The sequence below is a fragment of the Poecilia reticulata genome, chromosome 23, assembly GCF_904066995.2.
Source record: "Poecilia reticulata chromosome 23, P_reticulata-male-v2, whole genome shotgun sequence".
NCBI lineage: Eukaryota > Metazoa > Chordata > Actinopteri > Cyprinodontiformes > Poeciliidae > Poecilia > Poecilia reticulata.
Window position 1 is genome coordinate 1,445,842 of NC_088852.1, and position 21,543 is coordinate 1,467,384.

The 21,543-nt window shown below is 40.0% G+C and overlaps 1 protein-coding gene across 7 annotated transcripts in view; it reads left to right on the top strand.

Annotated features, from left to right (window-relative positions):
- Nucleotides 1–21,543, top strand: part of usp6nl (USP6 N-terminal like) — a 54,800-nt gene that overhangs the window by 21,088 nt on the left and 12,169 nt on the right. For 5 of the 7 annotated variants that reach the window (XM_008401586.3, XM_081603723.1, XM_008401585.3 and 2 more), the window contains 4 exons: nucleotides 10,904–10,977; nucleotides 15,794–15,873; nucleotides 18,957–18,996; nucleotides 19,168–19,248. In XM_008401586.3, coding sequence (XP_008399808.2) covers nucleotides 10,904–10,977; nucleotides 15,794–15,873; nucleotides 18,957–18,996; nucleotides 19,168–19,248 — 275 coding nt within the window. Of the gene's footprint in view, nucleotides 1–1,642; nucleotides 1,662–4,701; nucleotides 4,874–10,903; nucleotides 10,978–15,793; nucleotides 15,874–18,956; nucleotides 18,997–19,167; nucleotides 19,249–21,543 lie in introns of those variants that run through there. The other 2 variants (XM_081603725.1, XM_008401584.3) reach the window with 2 other exon arrangements.

The following is a 21,543-nucleotide window of genomic DNA, read 5'->3' on the forward strand; positions in this document are numbered from 1 at the left end:
TGTTTAGAGATTTTGTTTTATTTTTGTCTGAACTGAAAGTTTATTGATCTTCATTATTATTCCATGATTATCACTTAAAAATGGTCTCAAAACGATAATGTCGTCGTTTATCACAGTAATTTTTGGCACGGCTCATCATCCGCCATCAGTTTTTATCATGACAGGATATGGAGCTCTGACCTCTGCAGCTCCTCCAGAGCCACCGTCACCTGCTGGGAAGTTGTTTTGTATGAAGTGTACGCCTCGTTTCTAAACAATCCCTGCTGGAGGCTTAGTGCTGCTTAGAGGAGCTCAGCCCTCATTAACTCCACCTGGACTTAGAGGATCAGGAGATCGAGCTGCAGCACAAACTCGGCTGTTTGTTAGAAAGCAGATGGATTTTAAAAGTCATTCCAGGACATTTAACGTCCTCACAGTCAGAGAAGGATTCAGAGTCGTTAACTTCACAAGCAACACCTGACAGTCCGGTGGATTTGGTTTGGTTTTGGACCAAAGTTTCAACATTTGCTCCATTTCCAGCTGCTGTGGCTCTGAGTCAAACCAACCTGTTCCCCTCCTGGCCTGTGGGGGCGCTGCACCGAGAACCACTGAAGGAAACGACACAAAAACCTCCAAAACTTCGTTCTTCTCCAAATGGAAATGGAAATGGAGACGTCAGATTTTAGCAGTAGCTGAATTTCGAAAGATCATTCCTCCTGCTGATGAAAGACCGTTTGGTTTGGTTGTATTTACCCACAATGCCCTGCGCTGTAGTCCACTTCCTGTTTTTGAAGCGGCCATGTTCCTCAACTTATTTCAGTTTGTGTCGTCCTCTGTTTTACCCAATAAGAGCAAAAAGGTTTAACATTCAACGTAAACATCTTTATTCTTAATATTTGTTGTATTTGTACAGAAGTCTGTAAGTTAAAATCAAAATAACAATTACGGATATAACCGTATTGTTCAAGTATCTGCAGATAATTTGATAAATTAAGTCTGAAATGTGGTGGTGAATAATCAATTGCTGTGAACGTCTTATAGTTTAATCAGAAGTGTTTCAGCTGCTTTTTTTAGACCCCGTCTTCCATCTGAGCCCAGCAGAACAGGCTGCATGATGCAAATAAACAGGAAGCTGCAGCAGCCAGTACAGTCTCTCTTACTGTGAAAATCATAGTAATAGATGGAAAACCTAAATGCCTGATTTTTTACGTTTTCCATCAAAAACGGTTGGTTCTGTTTTAATTTGGGACAGAAATGTTCTGATCTGCATTTGACTGAAGTATCACAACGTGGACATTAATACCTTATAAAAAATAAACAGTTCAAGAAACAGGAAGTTTGATTTCGACTTCAATAAAGTGTTGGACAAAGAGCTGGAGCTGAAAGCATGTCGTACATTTCTGATAAATAACCTCACTGCAGCAGTTTTTGGGTTTTGATCCCAAATAAACAGGAAATGACTTTAAATGACCCAAAACTCCCAAACTGCTGCGACGTTGACTCAAAGAGATAAACCCATCGCTTCGTTTCCGGGGGTCTGAACTCCTCCTAGTTGGACGTTTCATCATTGTTTTATGTGTGAAATTTGGATTATTCTGGTCTCTGCAGATCATCTTGTTTTCTGCGGCAGTCGGACAGAAACGAGCTTGGAGTATTTATCGACTGCAGCAGCGGTTTTCACGGTGCGTTGTGCTCCATCTCTGGGCGCTAAGCGAGTTAGCAGGCGTGTGTGAATGAAATATGGATGCTGGTCAGGAACAGTGGAAACACTGCAGGGGTTGTGCAGCCGCCTGCTGACATCTCTGCTCAGCTTGTCTGTTGTTGAGCTGCTGTTTATTCTCCAAGGACTGCTTTTATATTTATATTGATCCCTGTTTACTCCTGACTTATTAAATTATGCATCAGATGCTTGCAGATCATGAAACATCACACAAAGCCTCCGTCAATATTTTGCTTCTCGGCTTAATGCAAACACAGCAGCTCATGGGGGCCGTTTGCAAAGTTTCGGTTCAAAATTTAGCCTTTTAGCCGCAAGAGAAAAAATTTATTATTTCATCATGTTATTTATTAATTTATAAACATACCAAAGTTAGCAACCTAACTATTTAGCGCCAAACTAGATATTTAGCTCTGCGCTACATAAGTACTTGATCATTTAGCTGACTTAGAGCTAATTATTTAATTTTGGTGCCAAATATTTAGCTTGCTAACTAAATATATTACTCTGAGCTAGCTAAATCTGTAGCTTAGGAACTAAATATTTTTTATTTGAGCTAGTTAAATATTTAGCTTATAAATGTAGATAGCTCACTAGTTATGAAGCTAAATATTTAGCTTAAGCTAAATAACTAGCTCTGATTTAGTTAAACTTTTAGTTAGTTCTGAGCTAGCTAAATATTTAGCTCTAAGCTAGTTAGATGTGCAGTTAACTAAGAGCTAGCTTAATATTTAGTTAATGAACTAATATTTCACTCTGAGCTCGTTAAATGCTTATTTAGCTCTGGGGTAGTTCAGTATTTAGTTAGCTCTGAGCTAACTAAATCTTTAGCTTGCTAATTATATTCTTAGCTTCCAACTAACTATTTACCACAAAATCTTTGGTTTGGTGCTAGATACTTAGCTGGAACGAAATGTTTCTCTCTAGCTACATTATATAACATGGTGAAAATATGACTTTCAAAAATGAACCCTCGTGTTTTGGCCTGAAAAAAGTTGCCCAAATTATTGTTGTTAAATTTTGAGTGTGTAACTTTCCAAACTGCACCATGTAGCATCTGAGAAACCTGACCTTGTTTAAGTGACCAGTGTGCAACACCAGCTTGTGGCCTTGTCACAGCGTGACGAAGAGCAAGGTTTCAGCCCATCTGATGCTGCTGCCTCTCCCTCCGAGGCGAAGCTGTGGAGCTTAAACGAAACATTTATTCTGTGTTTGAAGTCATTAGATCAGATTCAGTTTCTGAAGCAGAGAATCTCTGACCTGCTTCAACTTCCTGTTTCCTGCCAGTTTATAGCACTAATGCTCAAATGACGCCAACATTAGCTGTGCTGCTTTTCCTGACCAAAAGGAGAAGAAATAATTGAAAGTTGAGAGGAAGTTGATCTGCAGAGGAACAGTGAAAGATTTCTTCTGTTCTACAATAAATGGAGATTAAAGTTGTTTTTACTGAACATAAACAGATAAAATGTTTATTTTTCTCCTAAAATCTGATCGTAACACCCAATTCCTCTGCATTTAGCTTCTTTAACAATAATTAACTGTGTAAATCTCCTTTAATATGTTTTCCACAGGCGTCTTAAAATATTTAAATGGATCATCGCTTTAGTTTCCAGTCATTACTTTCTGAATATTTTAATAAATAAATTCAGAAAACTCAAAACAATTGAGTACAGATAATTTAAAATAAATATTAAATAGGAAAAAAATAATGAAAGAAATTAATTTAAAAAGATGTATTAAAACATAAAAAGGGGAAAAATGGTTAAATGAAAAATCTGCAGAATGTGCCAATGTTTTCATCTGATTATAAGAATAATCTATTACTAAATAATTATTAGCTGCAGCCCTAAACTGATATTTTTTTATAGATAATTTTGCGTTTTGACTGTAATCTTTATTTTTGATTTAGAATCTAACTGTACTTTCCTAATCAATTGAGAAAAATGTTGGTGCAGTTTATTTTTATTTCACTGATGAGACATTTTCCCTTGTTATCAGTTAATTTATCTGCCACTGGACCGAGGACTTTTCATCAACATTAAGGAATTATTTACTTAAAACGAGCTTTAAGTTGGTCTTATTTCAAGTTTGCTAAGATATTTGCACTAGAAACTACACCAAAAATACTTAGTAAGATTTTGTGTTTTTACAGTGTCCATCCATCCATCCATTTTCTTTACACCCATGTTCCTTAGTGGGTCAGGAGGTGCTGCTGTCTCTCCAGCTAACGTTTCGGGTGAGAGGCGGGGTCACCTGGACAGGTCGCCAGTCTGTCGCAGGGCAACACAGAGACACACAACCATGCACACACACACTCACACTTAGGGGCAATTTGGAGAGGCCAATTAACCTGACAGTCATGTTTTTGGACTGGGAGGAAACCGGAGTACCCGGAGAAAACCCACCATGCACAGGGAGAACATGGAGACTCCATGCAGAAAGACCCCAGGCCGGGAATCGAACCCAGAACCTTCTTGCTGCAAGGCAACAGCTCTACCAACTGCTCCACTGTGCAGCCCTTTTTTTTTACAGTGTGTGTTAAAAAACAACGTTTATAGTCAATTCAGCACTTCTACTCTGTATCGGATTGGTATCAGCCAATACTAAACAGATATCTGAAGAAAGTGAATCTGCATTTTCTGCAGTAAATTTTAAGTAAGTTTTAGCAGCAGGATCAGGGTCTTTGCGCCGGCCGGCCTCTGGTCCGGCTGCGGTCCTGGATCAGTTCAGAGGGATCCGCTGCTCAGATTAGAGCAGAACTTCTTCCTTCTCTCAGATCTGTGATACGCCTCATCACGCCCGTCTCTTAACGAGCTTTTAACGGCAGCTCTTCATCATGCAGCTGTCATCATTAGAAAACAGAAGAAACAGAAAAGTTTCTGGGTGTTTCTGATGAATCTCCAGTCCGGTTCTGCTTGGTTCTGAAAGCGGCTCGTTGTGGTGTGGAGTGGGGTGGGGAATGCAGCGAGTGGGAGCGACTCTGAAACAGCAGCATTGTGACAGCAGCGGCTCTGATCTCACTTCTCTCTGCCCCGCGCTGCTGCTGCTTCCTCCCTTTGTGTCGGAGCGGCGTTCAGCGCCGATGGCGTGAGGCGGCTCGTGTTTCTGACGCTGTGGAACCGGGACCGATGCGGGCCAAGGCTCGTCTGGACGACCCGCTGGATAACTTTAAAAGAGGTAACGCCTGAGGAGCTCCAGGGCATTCCTGCAGGGTCAAAGTTCACCGGTCTGATGGGATGTTTGATGTTCTGCTTTTAAATGAGGCTCATTGTGCAGATCTTCTCTCAACTGACCTCAACTTGCAGATTTAGAAACTTTTGCATGTGGGAATGATGAATTTGAATGTTGTGCTGCGGTGGTGTGATGTGCTCACACTTCACCTTCGGATGTAAAACTCTGGTGACAGAATGCAGAAAATGAGGAAGCGTGAAGCTGACAGTTTCTGGATCAGATTTAATCCTGCTGAACGCTAAATTACAGTTTTAATCCCAATAAAAGAGGCCAGATCTTCTCTCATGGTTGCTGGAAAGTTTTGGAAAAGTTCCTGAGGAAATCAGGTGTATTGTTATTTACAGTCCTTGTTGTTTGAGATGATGGTAGAAACTAGTGGTGGGAATTATTTACTGTATCACGATTCATTTCAAAATGATTAGTCACAGTTATTTCTGCTTTAATGGTGTGGAAAGGAGCGAAATTATCCACTTCAGTCTGCTTTGCAAGTCAAAATGACACATGACGACGTTGAAAAGTATTTTTCGCATGTAGATGGAATTACTCCCATTCTCCATTTTGTCATGAAGCTGTCACAGGGAGAGCGCCATCTTCCTGCAGACAGCCTCCTCCGCGGACGAGGACATTTCCTTACAGGAGGTTTTAGCCATTTGACAGGCTTTGTTAGTTATTTATTGAAGAATCCTAAAAATGTGTCGTATTCATGTAAAACCGATGGTGGAAGCGGACTGTCCGAGCGGATTTCTGCATGAAACATGGCAACAAACTTCTGACCAATCACAGCGTACGGTATGACGTACCTTAGCTCCGCTGTAGCTTAGCGCCGTTCATTTATGATGTTTCCTAAGTAATCTACGTTTTCACCGATCTGAGCTCGGTTAAGCTCATCAACACCAGTCTTCTTGGACTTATCTAAAAACTAAAATAAGTCCAAATGTTTGATGGAACCTGTTGAATCTCCCGTTTTCATCTGCTGCTGTCGCTCTACTGTGGTGCTTTATGCGCATGCGTGCGTTCCGTTACTGGCTGCGTGATGACGCCTGGACGCCCCGCGTAGATACAACATGGAGGCCGACAGATAGCGGACTTGCTTTTTACTTTTACGTTTTAAAATCGATTTTGTGACGTTTTAAATTGATTCTGAGTGGAGATAAATGAGAACCATGTTTTTATGTGAATTAATTATTTTGACGCTCCCCTATTTAACGGTGGATCTACGTTCCCACCGTTAAATCACCTCATCTCCTTCACTAAACTAGTTCAGTTCTGCACAGTAATCTATAAACTTCTTGCTACATTTCCCCCTAATTTTTGGACAACATGCAAAAAAATATATATATTTTTTTAAATATTTTAGTCCTAAAATGTTTTGGTTTTTCAGAAACTTTAAGAAAAACAGAAATTTTCAATTCGTTCCTCAGCTTCATCATGGTCTCCGTCACCACTGACTTTTCATTCTCATAGTTGCTCTTCAGAAAAACTGACTAAAGCAGAATTTCTGCAAATCTGAGCCTGATTGGTTTGCCTCTGAAAGCATCAATCGTGTTTTATTTCCTGCTGTACATTTGTCTCATGTTATTGCCAGTTTGAAATATATTCCCTGTAGAGATGCACCAAATTATACCAGGTTGTGCAAAATGACAGAAACAAAGTCCTGCTTGGCTGCTGCTGCGTCCGGTTGCATATTATATTTCATTCAAATTCTGCATAGCACCTGCTGGAGGGATTTCCCATCGCTGATGTTTACTTTTAGTCACTGAGCATCTCAGACGTTATGATGAAAGAAGCTAAAGCAAAGCAGCAGAAAATGTCTGGTTAATTATGACCAATAATAATAATCCCTGATATCCTGCTGTCTGGTTTCTCTGTCTGGAGTTTGAAAGGTTGACATTTTAAAAGTCAAACAAGCTCAACACGGTTTTATTTCATGTTTCTGATTAAATTAAAAAAACTACAGATTAGCATTTGCAGAGTTTAGATTAACAGAAAACTAATTATGTTTTCTTCAGTTTGAATCATCCAGTCAAATTCTGTAAATGGTTCTAAAACGTAAATACATTAAAGTTGAGATATTGATTTCAAACTAAAGAAATAATTTTAGTAAATACCGCAGAAACTAAATGTTTATTTCTGACATGGTGTGTTTAAAAAGCCTCTAAATGTCTACAGCTTATACAAAAATGCGGTTTAGCCTTAAATACCTTAATTACTCGTCCTAAATTTTGTCACAACAGAACTATTTAATCTAGTATTGTATGTATTTTTGTCTTTATGACAGGAATTCTAATGTCATTCAAAAGTTTTGCGCTCAAACATCGTCATCGTGTTCTGTGACTCAAGACAGTTGAAGCTAATGCTAACTAGCTGCTAATATACCCTTGCTAGCCGTTTAGCTAGCTAACTTTTTTTTGCATCTCTCAGGGGAAAGTGCAAACTTACTGCCAGTTATCTGGACGACATTGACTTTCGCTTTTGAAAACTCGTTTTATGCGATTTCTATCTCTTTAAAAACACAATAAGATATTTTTATATTATGTGAGAGAGGAGACGCTGCTTCTGAGTTTATTTCGTAGCTCTGGCAGTTAGAGGCTTCCGTAGGGTGTGTTTAGTCTTTTCAGTCTTGAATTGAATTCAAGGTGGCATAAAACCTGCAGATATTCTGCATGAATAAGTCGTTCCCTGAAGCAGCTTCGTTGGGTTGATTCATCTGACCCGTTTCGGTTCTGCAGAAAGCGGGTCGTGTTCTGAAAGTTCTGTGTGGAGGTCCGAGGTCCACACCGGGCTCCATTCCTACCGCTTTATTTAAAATGTCACGCTGCCACAAACGCAGAAGCGGAACCGAAACGCTTCGGCTTCCAGGTTAAACTCATCCGGGTCCGGTTCTAGTTTTAACAACTGAAGGTTCTGTCTGGACCGGCCTGTTGGTTCTGGTCATCAGGTTGGGTCGCTGCTACAGCAGCTGACGGTGGAGGTTCTGAAGAACCGAGCCGCTGCTTCAGGTGACGTTTACCTGCTGATGGTTGAGAGGAAGCGTGAGAAACTTCCTCTCTGTGGACGGTTTCAGTTCCGCTTCAGGAGGAACCAGAACCCGACTCGCGTGTCGAAGCTGCAGAACTTCTGGGTCGACCCTCGATCCTGATCACTTACAGCTGCGACCTCTGACCTCTGCAGATCAGCCGGTTGCATCAGTGTGAGTCGTTAAAGTGATGCTTCAGATTCACTTTATTTTGGTAAATTAGCAACATTACAAAATGAAAACAAGACAAAACTAAATTCTACGTTACAAACCAATAATTTACTAAAATAGGCTGATGCATATAATTCTATAATTTTACATTTTAAGGCTTTTTTTAAAGATCAAATCATTTGAGATCATCGTTCAGTTTGTTCCACATTTTCATGCCGATAACTGAAACATGTCTAGATTTAAATTTCTTTTCTCTTTAGCATGTTCAAATTTTAACAAACCTCAAATTATATTTACTCTCTCTTAACTTTCTAAGTTTCAGAAGGAAGATTTTTGTACATTATTACATGTTTAAGTCTTAATTTTAATAAAGTTTTGCAGTTGGTTCACAATATTTCATTTTATTAATAACTGTAAAATATTTTTTTGTCATATTTCTGAGCAATGTCGTGCTTCACTGTAGCTTAGCGTCTGCAAACATTTGCAGCTCATATTTTTTGTTTCTGCAGAACATTTTGCTAATTTTTCAGGATGAATCAAAGAAAAAAAATCAGAAATTTTTGAGCATGTTTTCATTTTTTCATGCTGGATTTGTTTCCTGTTTCGGTTTAGTGGCTGAACCTCAGAGTATCGGCCTCTGCGGGAAACGTTTCATTATTATTCATCAGATGAAACATCCAGAAAATTTATTTAAACGTGGCTGTAAAAAATAAAAACGCAGTCTGGTCGCCATGGGAACCACCAGGCCTCCAGGGCTGGGAATCCCAGAAGAAGAAGAAAAAACTTCACTGTATTTGTTTGTTTGCCCCCGACCGTTTTTCACTCTCTCTCTCTCTCTCTCACACACAGACACACACACACACACACACACACACACACACACACACACACACACACACACACACCATCCTGTCATAAAAATGCCAGCCGGCTCAATAAGGAGCGTGTTTGTTTCCTCCCGCTGGACCCTGGAGACCCGGACAGGAAGTCGGAGAGCGACTCGAATAAAAGTCCAAAACGGGTCGGAGGAGCAGAACCGGAGCCAGTCCAGTTAGAGGAACCAGTGGTCCAGTAACATCAGAACCGGGCTCAGAGAATAGGTCCGAAATGTTCTGGAGAGCGAAATAAGCCTGTCGCAATCAGCAATTAAAAGGCATCGTAAATTAAAAATGAGCGTGAAAATTTTCATTCTGATGATTAATATTGTTTTGACAGAAAATTTTAATTACAGAGATTCGTAATCCAGTTTATTTATGGTTCTGGTTGTGTTTGGTTTTTATTTATTGTTGTTTTATATCGGATGTTTAAAATGTTCCAGAAGATTCTTTATTAAATTAAAGTTTATTATGTCACAAAAGAGCAATATTATCGTTTATCGCAATAATTACTGGAGCAATTTATCGTGACAAGTCGAGATGAAACATGAAAGATCCGTCCGTCCGTCCGTCCGTCCATCCATCCATCCACCCTCGGTTGATATAATCGTTCAATCGGATCAGGATCTCTTGATGTTTCTCTGGTTTCTAAGTAACAGATTCTCCTGACGTGAGAAATCAAACCTCGAAGGTTTTGATTTTTCCGTCGTCTCCCTGCAGGAAGCTGATTTATCCTCGGCCTCCACTAACGCATCCTAAACACAACATGACCCCACTCGACATCCTCCGTGTTTAGCGCCGCGTGGTGAGAAACTCGGAGCTGCTGGTCGGGCCGACTCTCTGCGGCCGTGACAGGAAAACGATCCGACGGGTCGAGGGTGGAGAACCACAGGCAGGAACTCTGCAGCTCACAATCCGTTAGAAACCGATCCGATTTCTCAGCGTCTGGCTTAAGCAGATTTAATTTCTATTAAACTGTTAAACCTGGTCTTTATTTTCACTTCCTCTCTGTAAATGTGTCATAGAATTGGACCGATCCGATATTGATATCGGTATCGGTCCGTGTGTGAGACAATGTTCCGGATCCATAAGTGCAAATCTATTTGGTCTAATTCTAACCTTTATCATTTATTCAACATTATATTTAGCATTCCTTATTGAACTTTCTGAATCTTTTGTCAGCAGTTTGTTGCATTTTATTTTTACTTGTTTGTAATTCTGTTGCAATAAATCAATTTATCACATAATCAATTAAAATGAGATCAATAGTTTCCATTTACATGTTTTATAGTTTTTCTTTTCTGTCGTTCTTCAGTCTGGTGTTTTGGTTTCAACTAGCCCTTTTTTTGAATAATAATTTGTTCACAGAGGTTTTATAATTAGTTTTATTTGTTCTTGTTTTTATTTATTTTAGAAATCTAAAATGTCGTCCAATTCCAGAGTTCAATGTTCGTTAGAGTTTAAAGTTTGGTCCAGAGTCAGTAAGTTTGTAATTCAGTACATTTATGTCTGTGTTAAAAGTTTCTGTATCGGTTTTGGCCGATACAGGCCTCAGATTTCGATATCTAGAGCGAAACAAGAGGATTAATGCATTTCTACTTTTAAAAAATAAATTACAAGTGATAGAAAATACTTTAAAAATTGGCTTTTATTCCGATCAACCTTCCTGTCATTTGTACGAGAAGTTTTGCTTAATTACAGGAACATGGTCTTAGTAATGTTTGTTTTGTGTTGGAGTACTTTGTTCTCGTTTTACTACAACTTTATTCTTGCAATGAGAAAAGAATAATAAAAATACCTTATCCTGACCGGTACATTTTGATCTGGATTTTTGACCAAACAGTTGCAGACTTCTATGGTGAATAAGCCGTTTTTCTGGACTGTAATTTATCTGTTTTTCCTCTTTGTCTGCAGCTTCTGATAGCGATCAGGATGCGGCGGTGAAACTGGATCAGGAACGGGCTGAAATCGTCGCCAAATATGACAAGGTAACGGTTGAACTCCCTCTGCAGCTTCAGCTGCTGCATTTATTTCTCCGGCTTTGTAAAAAACCGTGCGGTCGGCGCCGCCGTAAATCTGGGCCTCATTGCCTGTAAAACACGATAATAACAGCAGGCGCTTCACAGGACGCGCCGCCGCTCACACGGCTGTGAAATCAGCGTTTCTGAGGCGGAGGCCCCAGATGAGGCTTGGCTGATGGAAACGGAGCGCGGAAAACGCTCAGAGTGAGACCTCCCGGCTGGAGCAGAGAGCTGACCAATCACAGAGCTGAACTGAACTTTTTAAAAGACAAATTTGTGTTTTAGTTTAAGACGATAATGAACTAGAATAAAATAAAATAATTAGAAGGTTTGTTCTGCAGAATTCACAATAAAACCAGGATCAAATTTTATTATTCTCACTCAGAACCCGGTCGACCCCGAGCTCACCAAGAACCAGACAGAAATAATTCCCGTCAGGCGCACATGTGGTGGAATGAAGGCTTCACGAGTTTCGTTATTTATCTAAAATCGTGAGGTTCTGCTGAGCCAGCACTGAAAATGCTGGCAGGGCAAACCGAGATGAATTTTTAGATATTTCACCTCAACATCTGGTCGTCAGACTGAGCTGTGGAGCCTCAACTTGACGCTTTAAGCCCTGCAGAACGTCGGATACGCCGATGTTCCCGAGTATCTGTAGTAACAGTAAATACAGAAAGACACTCGCTTCAACAAAGTTTTAACTCAAATGTTAAATAAATGTAATTTGTGTCTCCATCAATGTTTTTATTCCCATTTTGCATTAGTAAAAGTTAATGAAACACCTAAATTTGAAATAATTTCTTCAATTCGCAAAACCATTTTAACCTTGCTTGAGTGGTTTATCTGATAAAGTTAATGCACTAAAGGGGAAATCGAAACATTGTCAGAATAAGTTCTGATGTAGCTAATGTAGTCGTGCCTTACCAGAGGCACAAAACTCCTGAAATCTTTAAGCTCAGTTTTTCTCCATGCTAGTTAGCAGCCTGTACTTCCTGTTTGTTACAGCCATGCGTAGCATCAACATCTGAAAAAATCTCGCTTTGCGTAGCCTGGTTGATTCACTTCAAACCAGTAAATGGAGACACGACTAAAAAATATATATTTTCATGTGAATTTGTAGCAAACTTTTGAAATATGGCACAAAAAGAAAATGTGAAGTCGGAGTGTTTCCTCCTGCTGATTTGAAGCGATGAAAAGTGCAGTTTCAACAGATGATGACGTAACAAACAAGACGTAGAAATTTTGCTGCGTTTCATGCCTCTGGTAAGGCATCAGTGGATGGGAAAGTTCACTGCATTGGAAAAAAAACACATGTCAAGCGAGTGTAAAAGCCTTTTAGCAAAACTGAGAAAGTTATTCTAAATTTTGCTGTTTCTATCAACTTTTTCAAAATGAGCTTAAAATCGTTGCTGGAAATACGACTCATGTGACCTTGAAGAGCTTGAAGATCAGCGGTTCTTAACCTTTTTTGAGGTACCGAACCCCCCAGTTTCACATGCGCATTTACCGAACCCTTCTTATTCCTCCTCCTCCACCCTCGCCCACCCCCCGCCGACACACAAAATACTTTGCGGTATTCTGATTCAGTAATGTAATTATATTAGCTGTGTTACCACCCCCACACCACTAGAGGCAGTACCAACCCCGAAAAGATGCGACTAAGGAGCAGATTTAGAAGTTCACCGAAATGTGGTAAAAACTGTGAGTTTTGCTGAAGTAAATAAAGACACAAGTTCAAATCCATGCTGAGAGAGGAGCTGCTTCAATCAGGGCTCCTCCGCAGCTCTGATTGGCTAAGCAATGTAACGTGATCCTCTGATTGGCTAAGCAATGTAACGTGATCCTCTGATTGGCTAAGCAATGTAACGTGATCCTCTGATTGGCTCAGCAATGTAACGTGATCCTCTGATTGGCTCAGCAATGTAACCTGATCCTCTGATTGGCTAAGCAATGTAACGTGATCCTCTGATTGGCTCAGCAATGTAACGTGATCCTCTGATTGGCTCAACAATGTAACCTGATCCTCTGATTGGCTAAGCAATGTAACGTGATCCTCTGATTGGCTCAGCAATGTAACGTGATCCTCTGATTGGCTCAGCAATGTAACGTGATCCTCTGATTGGCTAAGCAATGTAACGTGATCCTCTGATTGGCTAAGCAATGTAACGTGATCCTCTGATTGGCTAAGCAATGTAACGTGATCCTCTGATTGGCTCAGCAATGTAACGTGATCCTCTGATTGGCTAAGCAATGTAACGTGATCCTCTGATTGGCTCAGCAATGTAACGTGATCCTCTGATTGGCTAAGCAATGTAACGTGATCCTCTGATTGGCTAAGCAATGTAACGTGATCCTCTGATTGGCTAAGCAATGTAACGTGATCCTATGATTGGCTAAGCAATGTAATGTGATCCTCTGATTGGCTAAGCAATGTAACGTGATCCTCTGCAGCAAGTGATGACAAAGCGGGGCGTCATCACGACTTTACACAAGTGTCTTTACCTCCAGCAGAGGCTCCGCCGAACCCCTGGGGTTCGATCAAACCCAGGTTAAGAACCACTGGGTCAGATGTTATTATAACTGATCTAAAACATCAAATATTTAAAGTTGAGGTTCACCAGTAGGTGGGTTTCTGTTTCCTGGTCTAAGGCGGTAAATTAACCTCGGTCTGTTTGATCAGAATTGATATTCAGACAGTGACGCAGGTGATTGTCCGGCTGCTTCATTTCACACCTGTTAACCTTCACCCTCACTCCACTCCTCTCCATCTCTACGCATATTAACGCCGACATGTTTTCCCCAAGGGCACTAAGGCCTGGACTGCCCTGAGCCAATGACTCTCCACCCCAGAGGAACGTGGCAGGCATTTGATTAAGACCCGGTCAGATTTTATCAGGCCTAAACCTGCAGCAGATGATAATCTATGAACCTGCTGATGGTCTGAAAATCTGATTTGTGTTGGCCAATCTAATCACAAAGACATTTTTTAAAGCCATTTAAATTGATACCTGTTTGTGAATTTAGATTTTGTTTTCATAATGTGATTGAATTCAAAAGTGTGGCCACTCTGTAAATCACTTCAAATGCTCAATATGACTGGAAACGCTCTAAATAAGGTCAGCCCATTTAGTATACTAACTAATGTTTTCACATTTTAAATATCATACTGCATTATGTCATTTTTCAACAACATTTTAATATTTTCAACGTCATGCTACACTGTGACTAAATTTTTTATATTTTCAACTTTGGCTAAATGTTTCATGTTTTTAGCATCAAACCAAAGTATGACTAATATTTTATATTGTTAGCATCATACTAAACTGACTAAACTTTTCATGTTTTCAGCATCAAACTAAACTATGACTCAAAGTTTCATGTTTTCAGCATCAAACTAAACTATTACCATTTTTTTCAAAATTTCGACATCAAACTAAACTGACAAAATTTTTCATGTTTTTGACGTCATACTAAACTATGAGTAAGTTTTTCTAAAATGAGTCATACTATAGTATAGTATGACCTCAAAAATTTGCTAAATTTTTCAGGTCATAAAAAAATGACCTGAAAAATAAATGTGCATTTTTGAGGTGCACATTTATGACCTCAAAAATGTGCAAAAAATTTGTCATAGAATTTTGCACATTCTATGACAAATAGAATGTGCAGCATCTGATTGGATGCTATAAAAAGCTATTACTGTGCTAAAATGAGCTAGCCTAGCAGCAGCTCTTATTTTTATTTAGTCAATTGATGTCGAAAATGTGCAAAAATTTGTCATATTATGACAAATTTTTTTATTTTTAGCATCATACTAAGTTTGACTAATTTTTCATGTTTTCAGCATCATACTAAACTTAATTTTTTTATTTTTAGCATCATACTAATGTATGAATGTCTAAATTTTTCATGTTATTCTCTGTCATATTATTACTCGTAATATATTCAAATTAATGACTTTTTTTCATATGGACTAATTTGTTCATATTTTGCCTGTCAGTTTCATGAAGTTCTTTAATCGTTTTGCTAGTCGTGTCCTATTCAGACAGATTTAATGACACAGAGAGTTTAAAAGTCACACAGAAGACAATCTTTACCTTTAATAACATACAGTGTGGCATAATTAATACAGTTGTGAATCATTGGTCTGATCTTCTTGTGTCTATTTCATTATAACGGTATCATATTGACCCAAACAGAACATTGTAACGTTGACATAACGGTCACAGGATTCAGGTCCAGTTATTCACTGGTCCTCTGATGAACAGATTCATTTAATAGTTGGAGTATAACAGCTCTGCAGCTTTGTAGTATATATGACACAAATAAAATCTATAGTGATTTCCATACCAACATATTTGGCATTAATTGCATGCATTCTCCAGTTCAAAGCAGTTTAGTTTTTATTCCAATTAGTAAAATGTTTTGTAAGGAAATCCAGCAGATTGATCAGCAGCAAAACTCCTCCAGGAAGGTTTCATTCCTGAAGAGAAATTTAATTGTTGAAATAGCAGCAAATAATGCAAAATGTGAGATTTAAAATGTCTTTAGTGGGAACTTTTTATTCTTGTTTCTGGTACGTCGGCAAATCAGATGCACGAGCTGCTTCTAATCGATCTGATTGGATGCTACAAAAAGCTATTACTGTGCTAAAATGAGCTAGCCTAGCAGCAGCTCGTATTTTTATTTAGTCAATTTGGCAGCAAAACTGGTTTTGAATTGAAACGGTTGCAACATTAGCAGCTTGTTCCCAGCTCCTGATGTTTGTTTTCCTGTTCTCCAGGGTAAAGAGGCCACCGTGGAGCCCTGGGAGGACACCAACTTCCACCTCTACAAAGTCATCGACCGTTTCGGATTTGTCCAGTAAGAATCCCCCAACCTCCTGCTGTGTTTGGGTTAGTCCGGTCCACAGCAGCTCAGAGTGTCTGTGGTTTCTGCTCCTCATAAACAGCGCAGTGTTGGAGTTTTATATATAGGCTGGCGCACGCTGGCAGGAAACGTTCTGGTTAGCCGTAATCACAGTGCAGCAGTGTTGGGACAGAGCGCCGCGATCCAGACCTCACTGTGGGAGACGGACAGGAGAGAAGAAGAAGAAACTCAGAGTTACAGACCAAACCTGAGGTGGAAAACGAACAAGGCTGGAGAAGCTGCACGCAATAAAAAGGCAACATTTTTCCTCTGAAGGCTTTTCAGACACGTTTATGTAATAAAGATGATTCAGTTTCAACATGAATAAAACTTCTTGTGTCGCTGCAAAAACAATTTACCAAATATTTTTGGTCTAGTTTCTAATCCAAATGTGTTGGAATATCAGAAATGAAACTAAATTACAAGCAACTTTTAGAAGCTATAGGTCAATAATCCTTAATATTGATTTTATTATTACTAATTCCATAATTTACTCTGGCAGACTTTTTCACTTGTATCATGGGGAAAATATTTCATAAGTGATTTTATAAGTACTTTCATATTAGATGATTTTTCTGATGTCAAATTACTGAGATACTTGCACTAACTCACAAAAACACACAAAAACCAAATACAGTGGGGCAAAAAAGTATTGAGTCAGCCACCAATTGTGCAAGTTCTCCCACTTAAAAAGATGAGAGGCCTGTAATTTTCATCATAGATGTACCTCAACTATGAGAGACAAAAGGAGAAAAAAAAATCCAGAAAATCAAAATTTCTGATTTTTAAAGAATTTATTTGCAAAATATGGTGGAAAATAAGTATTTGGTGAGCTACAAACAAGCAAGATTTCAGGCTCTCACAGTCGTGTAACTTCTTCTGTAAGAGGCTCCTCTGTCCTCCACTTGTTACCTGTATTAATGGCACCTATTTGAACTCGTTATCAGTATAAAACACACCTGTCCACAACCTCAAACAGTCACACTCTAAACTCCACCATGGCCAAAACTAGAGAGCTGTCAAAGGATACCCGAAACAAAATTATAAACCTGCACCTAGCTGGGAATACTGAATCTGCAATAGGTAAACAGCTTTGTGTGAAGAAATCAACTGTGGGATCAATTATTAGAAAATGGAACAAGACCACTGATAATCTCCCTCGATCTGGGGCTCCACGCAAGATCACACCCCGTGGGGTCAAAATGATCACAAGAACGGTGAGCAAAAATCCAGAACCACATGGGGGAACCTAGTGAATGACCTGCAGAGAGCTGGGACCAAAGTAACGGCTCTCTGCAGCGGCGGCGTAGTGCGTTACTACCATCAATAACGCACTACGGATGTCGTACATTTACATTTACGCACATGTCAAGGCCCGTCTCAAGTTTGCTAGAGAGCATTTGGATGATCCAGAAGATGACTGGGAGAATATCATATGGTCATATGAAACCAAAGTAGAACTTTTTGGTCAAAACTCTACTCATCGTGTTTGGAGGAGAATGAATGCTGAGTTGCATCCAAAGAACACCATGCCTACTGTGAAGCATGGGGGTGGAGACATCATGCTTTAGGGCTGTTTTTCTGCCAAGGGACCAGGACGACTGATCCGAGTAAAGGAAAGAATAAATGGGGCCATGTATCGTCACATTTTGAGTGAAAACCTCCTTCCATCAGGAAGATGAAGGTGAAACGTGGCTGGGTCTTTCAGCAGGACGATGATCCCAAACACACGGCGCGCATAACGAAGGAGTGGCTTCGTAAGAAGCATTTCAAGGTCCTGGAGTGGCCTAGCCAGTCTCCAGATGTCAACCCCATAGAAAATCTGTGGAGGGAGTTGAAAGTCTGCCCAGCGACAGCCCCAGAACATCACAGCTCTAGAGAAGATCTGCATGGAGGAATGGGCCAAAATACCAGCAACAGTGTGTGAAAACTTACAGAAAACGTTTGATCTCTGTCATTGCCAACAAAGGGTATATAACAAAGTATTGAGATGAACTTTTGTTATTGACCAAATACTTATTTTCCACCATATTTCCCAATAAATTCTTTAAAAATCAGACAATGTGATTTTCTTTTCTCCTTTTGTCTCTGATAGTTGAGGTTTATCTACAGGCCTCTCATCTTTTTAAGTGGGAGAACTTGGACGGCTGACTAAATACTTTTTGTCCCACTGTATTTATGGTCTAGTTTTTAGTCCAAATGTGTTGGTACACTTTAAAACAGACCAAATGAATCTGCCAGCAACTATTCAGCAACATATAGGAGTTTGTTTAAGTCAATAATTTAATATAGATTTTAGAAAGTCCTAGTTCCAATGGCACTAATACTGTTTAAGGAATTATTGACTTAAAACAAACTCCCCTTATCTTGCTGAAATTACTTTTAATTTTCTTACTTCAAGAGCGCTGACATATTTACGCAATAAACAGGAGCAAAAATACTAAGTATTGTTTTTACAGTGCAGCCTGATCATCTGATCAGTTACAGAATCTAAATAATCTGAAAAAGAGAAAATAATCTGATGACTGGACACAAGGAGGGGCAGACAGAAAAGGTTGTGGCTGAATAAGCTGTATAGAAAGTTGAGTGGAAGGAAAAAGTGCACCAGCAACAGGGATAACTGCAGAATTCATTCAGGGATTTAATGGATTCTTAAAAGCTGATCCAGACCAGGAGCTTCAAGCGTCTTACCTGGACTGAGGAGAACCAGAACCGGACCATTGCTCAGCGGTCCAAACCAGAACCAACGTCGCTGGAAGTCCAGAGTGAAGTTTCCAGTCGGTGGTGATCTGCTGGTTCTGCAGACCAGAACAGAACTGAGTTTTCAGACATTTAGAGTTAAAACCTGAAATGTTCTTCATTCGGTTCTGGAAACAAAACGCTCTGATGTCTTTATCTGGACGGAAACTATCCCAGATTAAAGGTCCAATCCGTCATTTCCTGTGTGTCTGATTCCCGCGCTCTGCGTCAAGGTGAAGTATTCAAACAGCATCACCATGGAAACGCCTGCTTATTGTTTCTGTCTGCTGTCCCCACAGTGAGAACGAACTGCCGTCGTACGACTCGCTGGAGGAAAAGGTTGGTGACGCCTTCATCTTCAGGTCCAAACGGTTCCCTGCTGCTTTAGCAGCCGAGTTGAAGCAGCAGGTCGTTTTCATGACTCGCTAAAAGCTGAAATGTTTTCTGGTTTTCATCAGAAAAGCAGTTTGTTTCTGTTAAGACGTGACTCTCGTCTCGCCTGTTTCACAGCAAAAACACCTGGAGGTGGAGCGGACCAGCAAGTGGCTGAAGATGCTGAGGAGCTGGGAGAAATACAAGAACAGCGAGAAGGTGGTTCCGTCCGTTTGGGTCTCGGGCGACTGGTCGGGTTCTGCTGGTCCATCAACCAAACGGCATCCCAGTAGCTGCTAGGAAGATAAAAATACAAGCTTCTACAGATAGAGATGAATGGATGAACTGGTGTTCATTGTTGAACCAGTTCCTTCTAACAGGAAGCAGTTCCAAAAAGAATGTTCAGAAAGAAACATGAACCGATTCATTTATTGATCTGAAGCTAAACAGGAATTTTATGGCAATAAAATTAGTACATTTGGGGAATTCAGTCATTTTTAAAAACTTGTTTATGACCAAATTTGAAACGCAGGAGAACAGAACTGAGACCAACAGCGGTTTATTGGTGCTGTGACCTTTAACCTCGTAACTGAGAAGCAAAACTTAAAACTAGTTAAACAAAAAACATGAAATTAGGTTTTTAGTTCTGCAGTAACGACGATCGATCCCCTTCATGACCAGCATCTTTAACAATCTGCAGCCGTTTATTGTTAAACCTGCTTTACTTTCAGGAGCCACCAGATGGCGCAACATGACGTCTCTAGGCAGCCATTGATGCTGAAGAAGGCAGTTTATTTATTAGTAGTTATTATTAACCTAAAATAATCACCAACATGAAGCTGAATCTTTCTAAATAAAACCAGAAAGAGCCCAGATTGACAAAGCTACAGGCTGACTGAGAGTGAGAGCTGAGCGTCATTACTCCCGAGGCGAAGTGCTCCATCTTCGGCCCTGTTAGGCATGAAGACATGCGACTGTCTCTCATCCATCAGAGCAGACCTGCAGGAAACGACCCACAGCTGATTTACGGCTCATTAAATCCCCGCAGGCGCAGAGGACTCGGCCGAGTCAGAAACGTTTGGCAGGGAAACGCGACACCTGAGAGAAGTTCTCTTCCTTCAAATTAAACTTGGTGTGAAACGTTTTTCACATTTTAAAGATGACAAATATATCCAGAGGTCAAAGGTCAACCCACCAGTCCACATTTACAAGGTCATATGAAATACGGCGTAATCAAAATTTTGTTTGTGCCGCTAGAATTGAGATTTAAAAGTTTCCAGAAGTTCTTTTTCCCACCACATCAACTGAAACAAAACCGATATAAAATTGATATTTCATGTAATAATAAAGCAAGAACAGATTATCAAAGATCAATATGTTTTAAATCTAATGAACGTTTACTTTCTGTAAACATTTTTATTCTTTTTATCTTCCAGTTTTTAGTAGAAACAGAAAAACAATAAATCCTGCAAAGGGAAATTATTGATCTAGTTTTAAATTATCATGTGATTGATTGATTATTGCACCAGGCCTGATTGATTGACACAAAATTTCATCTGATTTTTAACACATTTACTAATATCTTTAGATTGTTTTGCGGCACAAACGTTCAGCACCAGTTCTGTCTGATTTGAAGACAGAAACAGAATCAGTTTGCTCCGGTTTCCACACTGCAAAAACACAAAATCTTTCCAACTAATTTTAGTCTAATTTCTACTGAGAAAATCTTTGTGCACTCGAAACAAGAAAACTGACCTTCAAGTTACTTTTCAGCAAAGTATAGGAGCCTTAAATATAAGTTCACTGGGAGATTATTTCACTTCTAACATGGAAAAATGTCTTGGAATTAATAATCGGCATTAAGGATTTATTTGAACAAGCTTCTATATTTTGCTGAAACTTAAGTTTTGTTGCATTTTGAGTGAACTCTAAGATAAAAATCCTTGTAACATTGTGAGTTTTTGCAGTGCAGAAACGATCCTAAATGTGTTTGTGTGCCTTTTTGGTGCCTCAGCATTTCTCTAAAAGCTGCTGAGACGCTCGCAGCATTAATTGGAGCAAACATGTAGCGACTCTCTGGCTGCTTCAGGTTTCATCTTAATTGGTCTGAACTCCTGCGTCCGTCTCCGTCCTGCCGGCCGTCGCTCATCAGGGCAGAAACTCGTTTCCAGTCCGAGCGGCTGCTGTTTATCACTAACTGAACTCTGCTGCTCCTGCAGCTTTAAGGCGCGCTCTGCATGCAGAGCCGCAGTCTCTGCTGGAGTTCGTCCAGCCAGATGGTCGCAGGTTCACCTCAGCAGAACGTGCCGACATGCAGAGCGGGGCTCTCTGGGCTCGATTATCATTCCTGGCGGATGCCAGACGCTCTCTTCGCCTCGCTGTCGGCCTGCAGCGTCGCAGCCGCTTTTCTCCCGAGTCGAACCGGTTATTTTCTCATCACAAACCATCAGAGCTGCTGCAGTTGCTGCAGCACGTTAGCTGGATTCCAACTCAACCAGAGATCAGATAAAAACC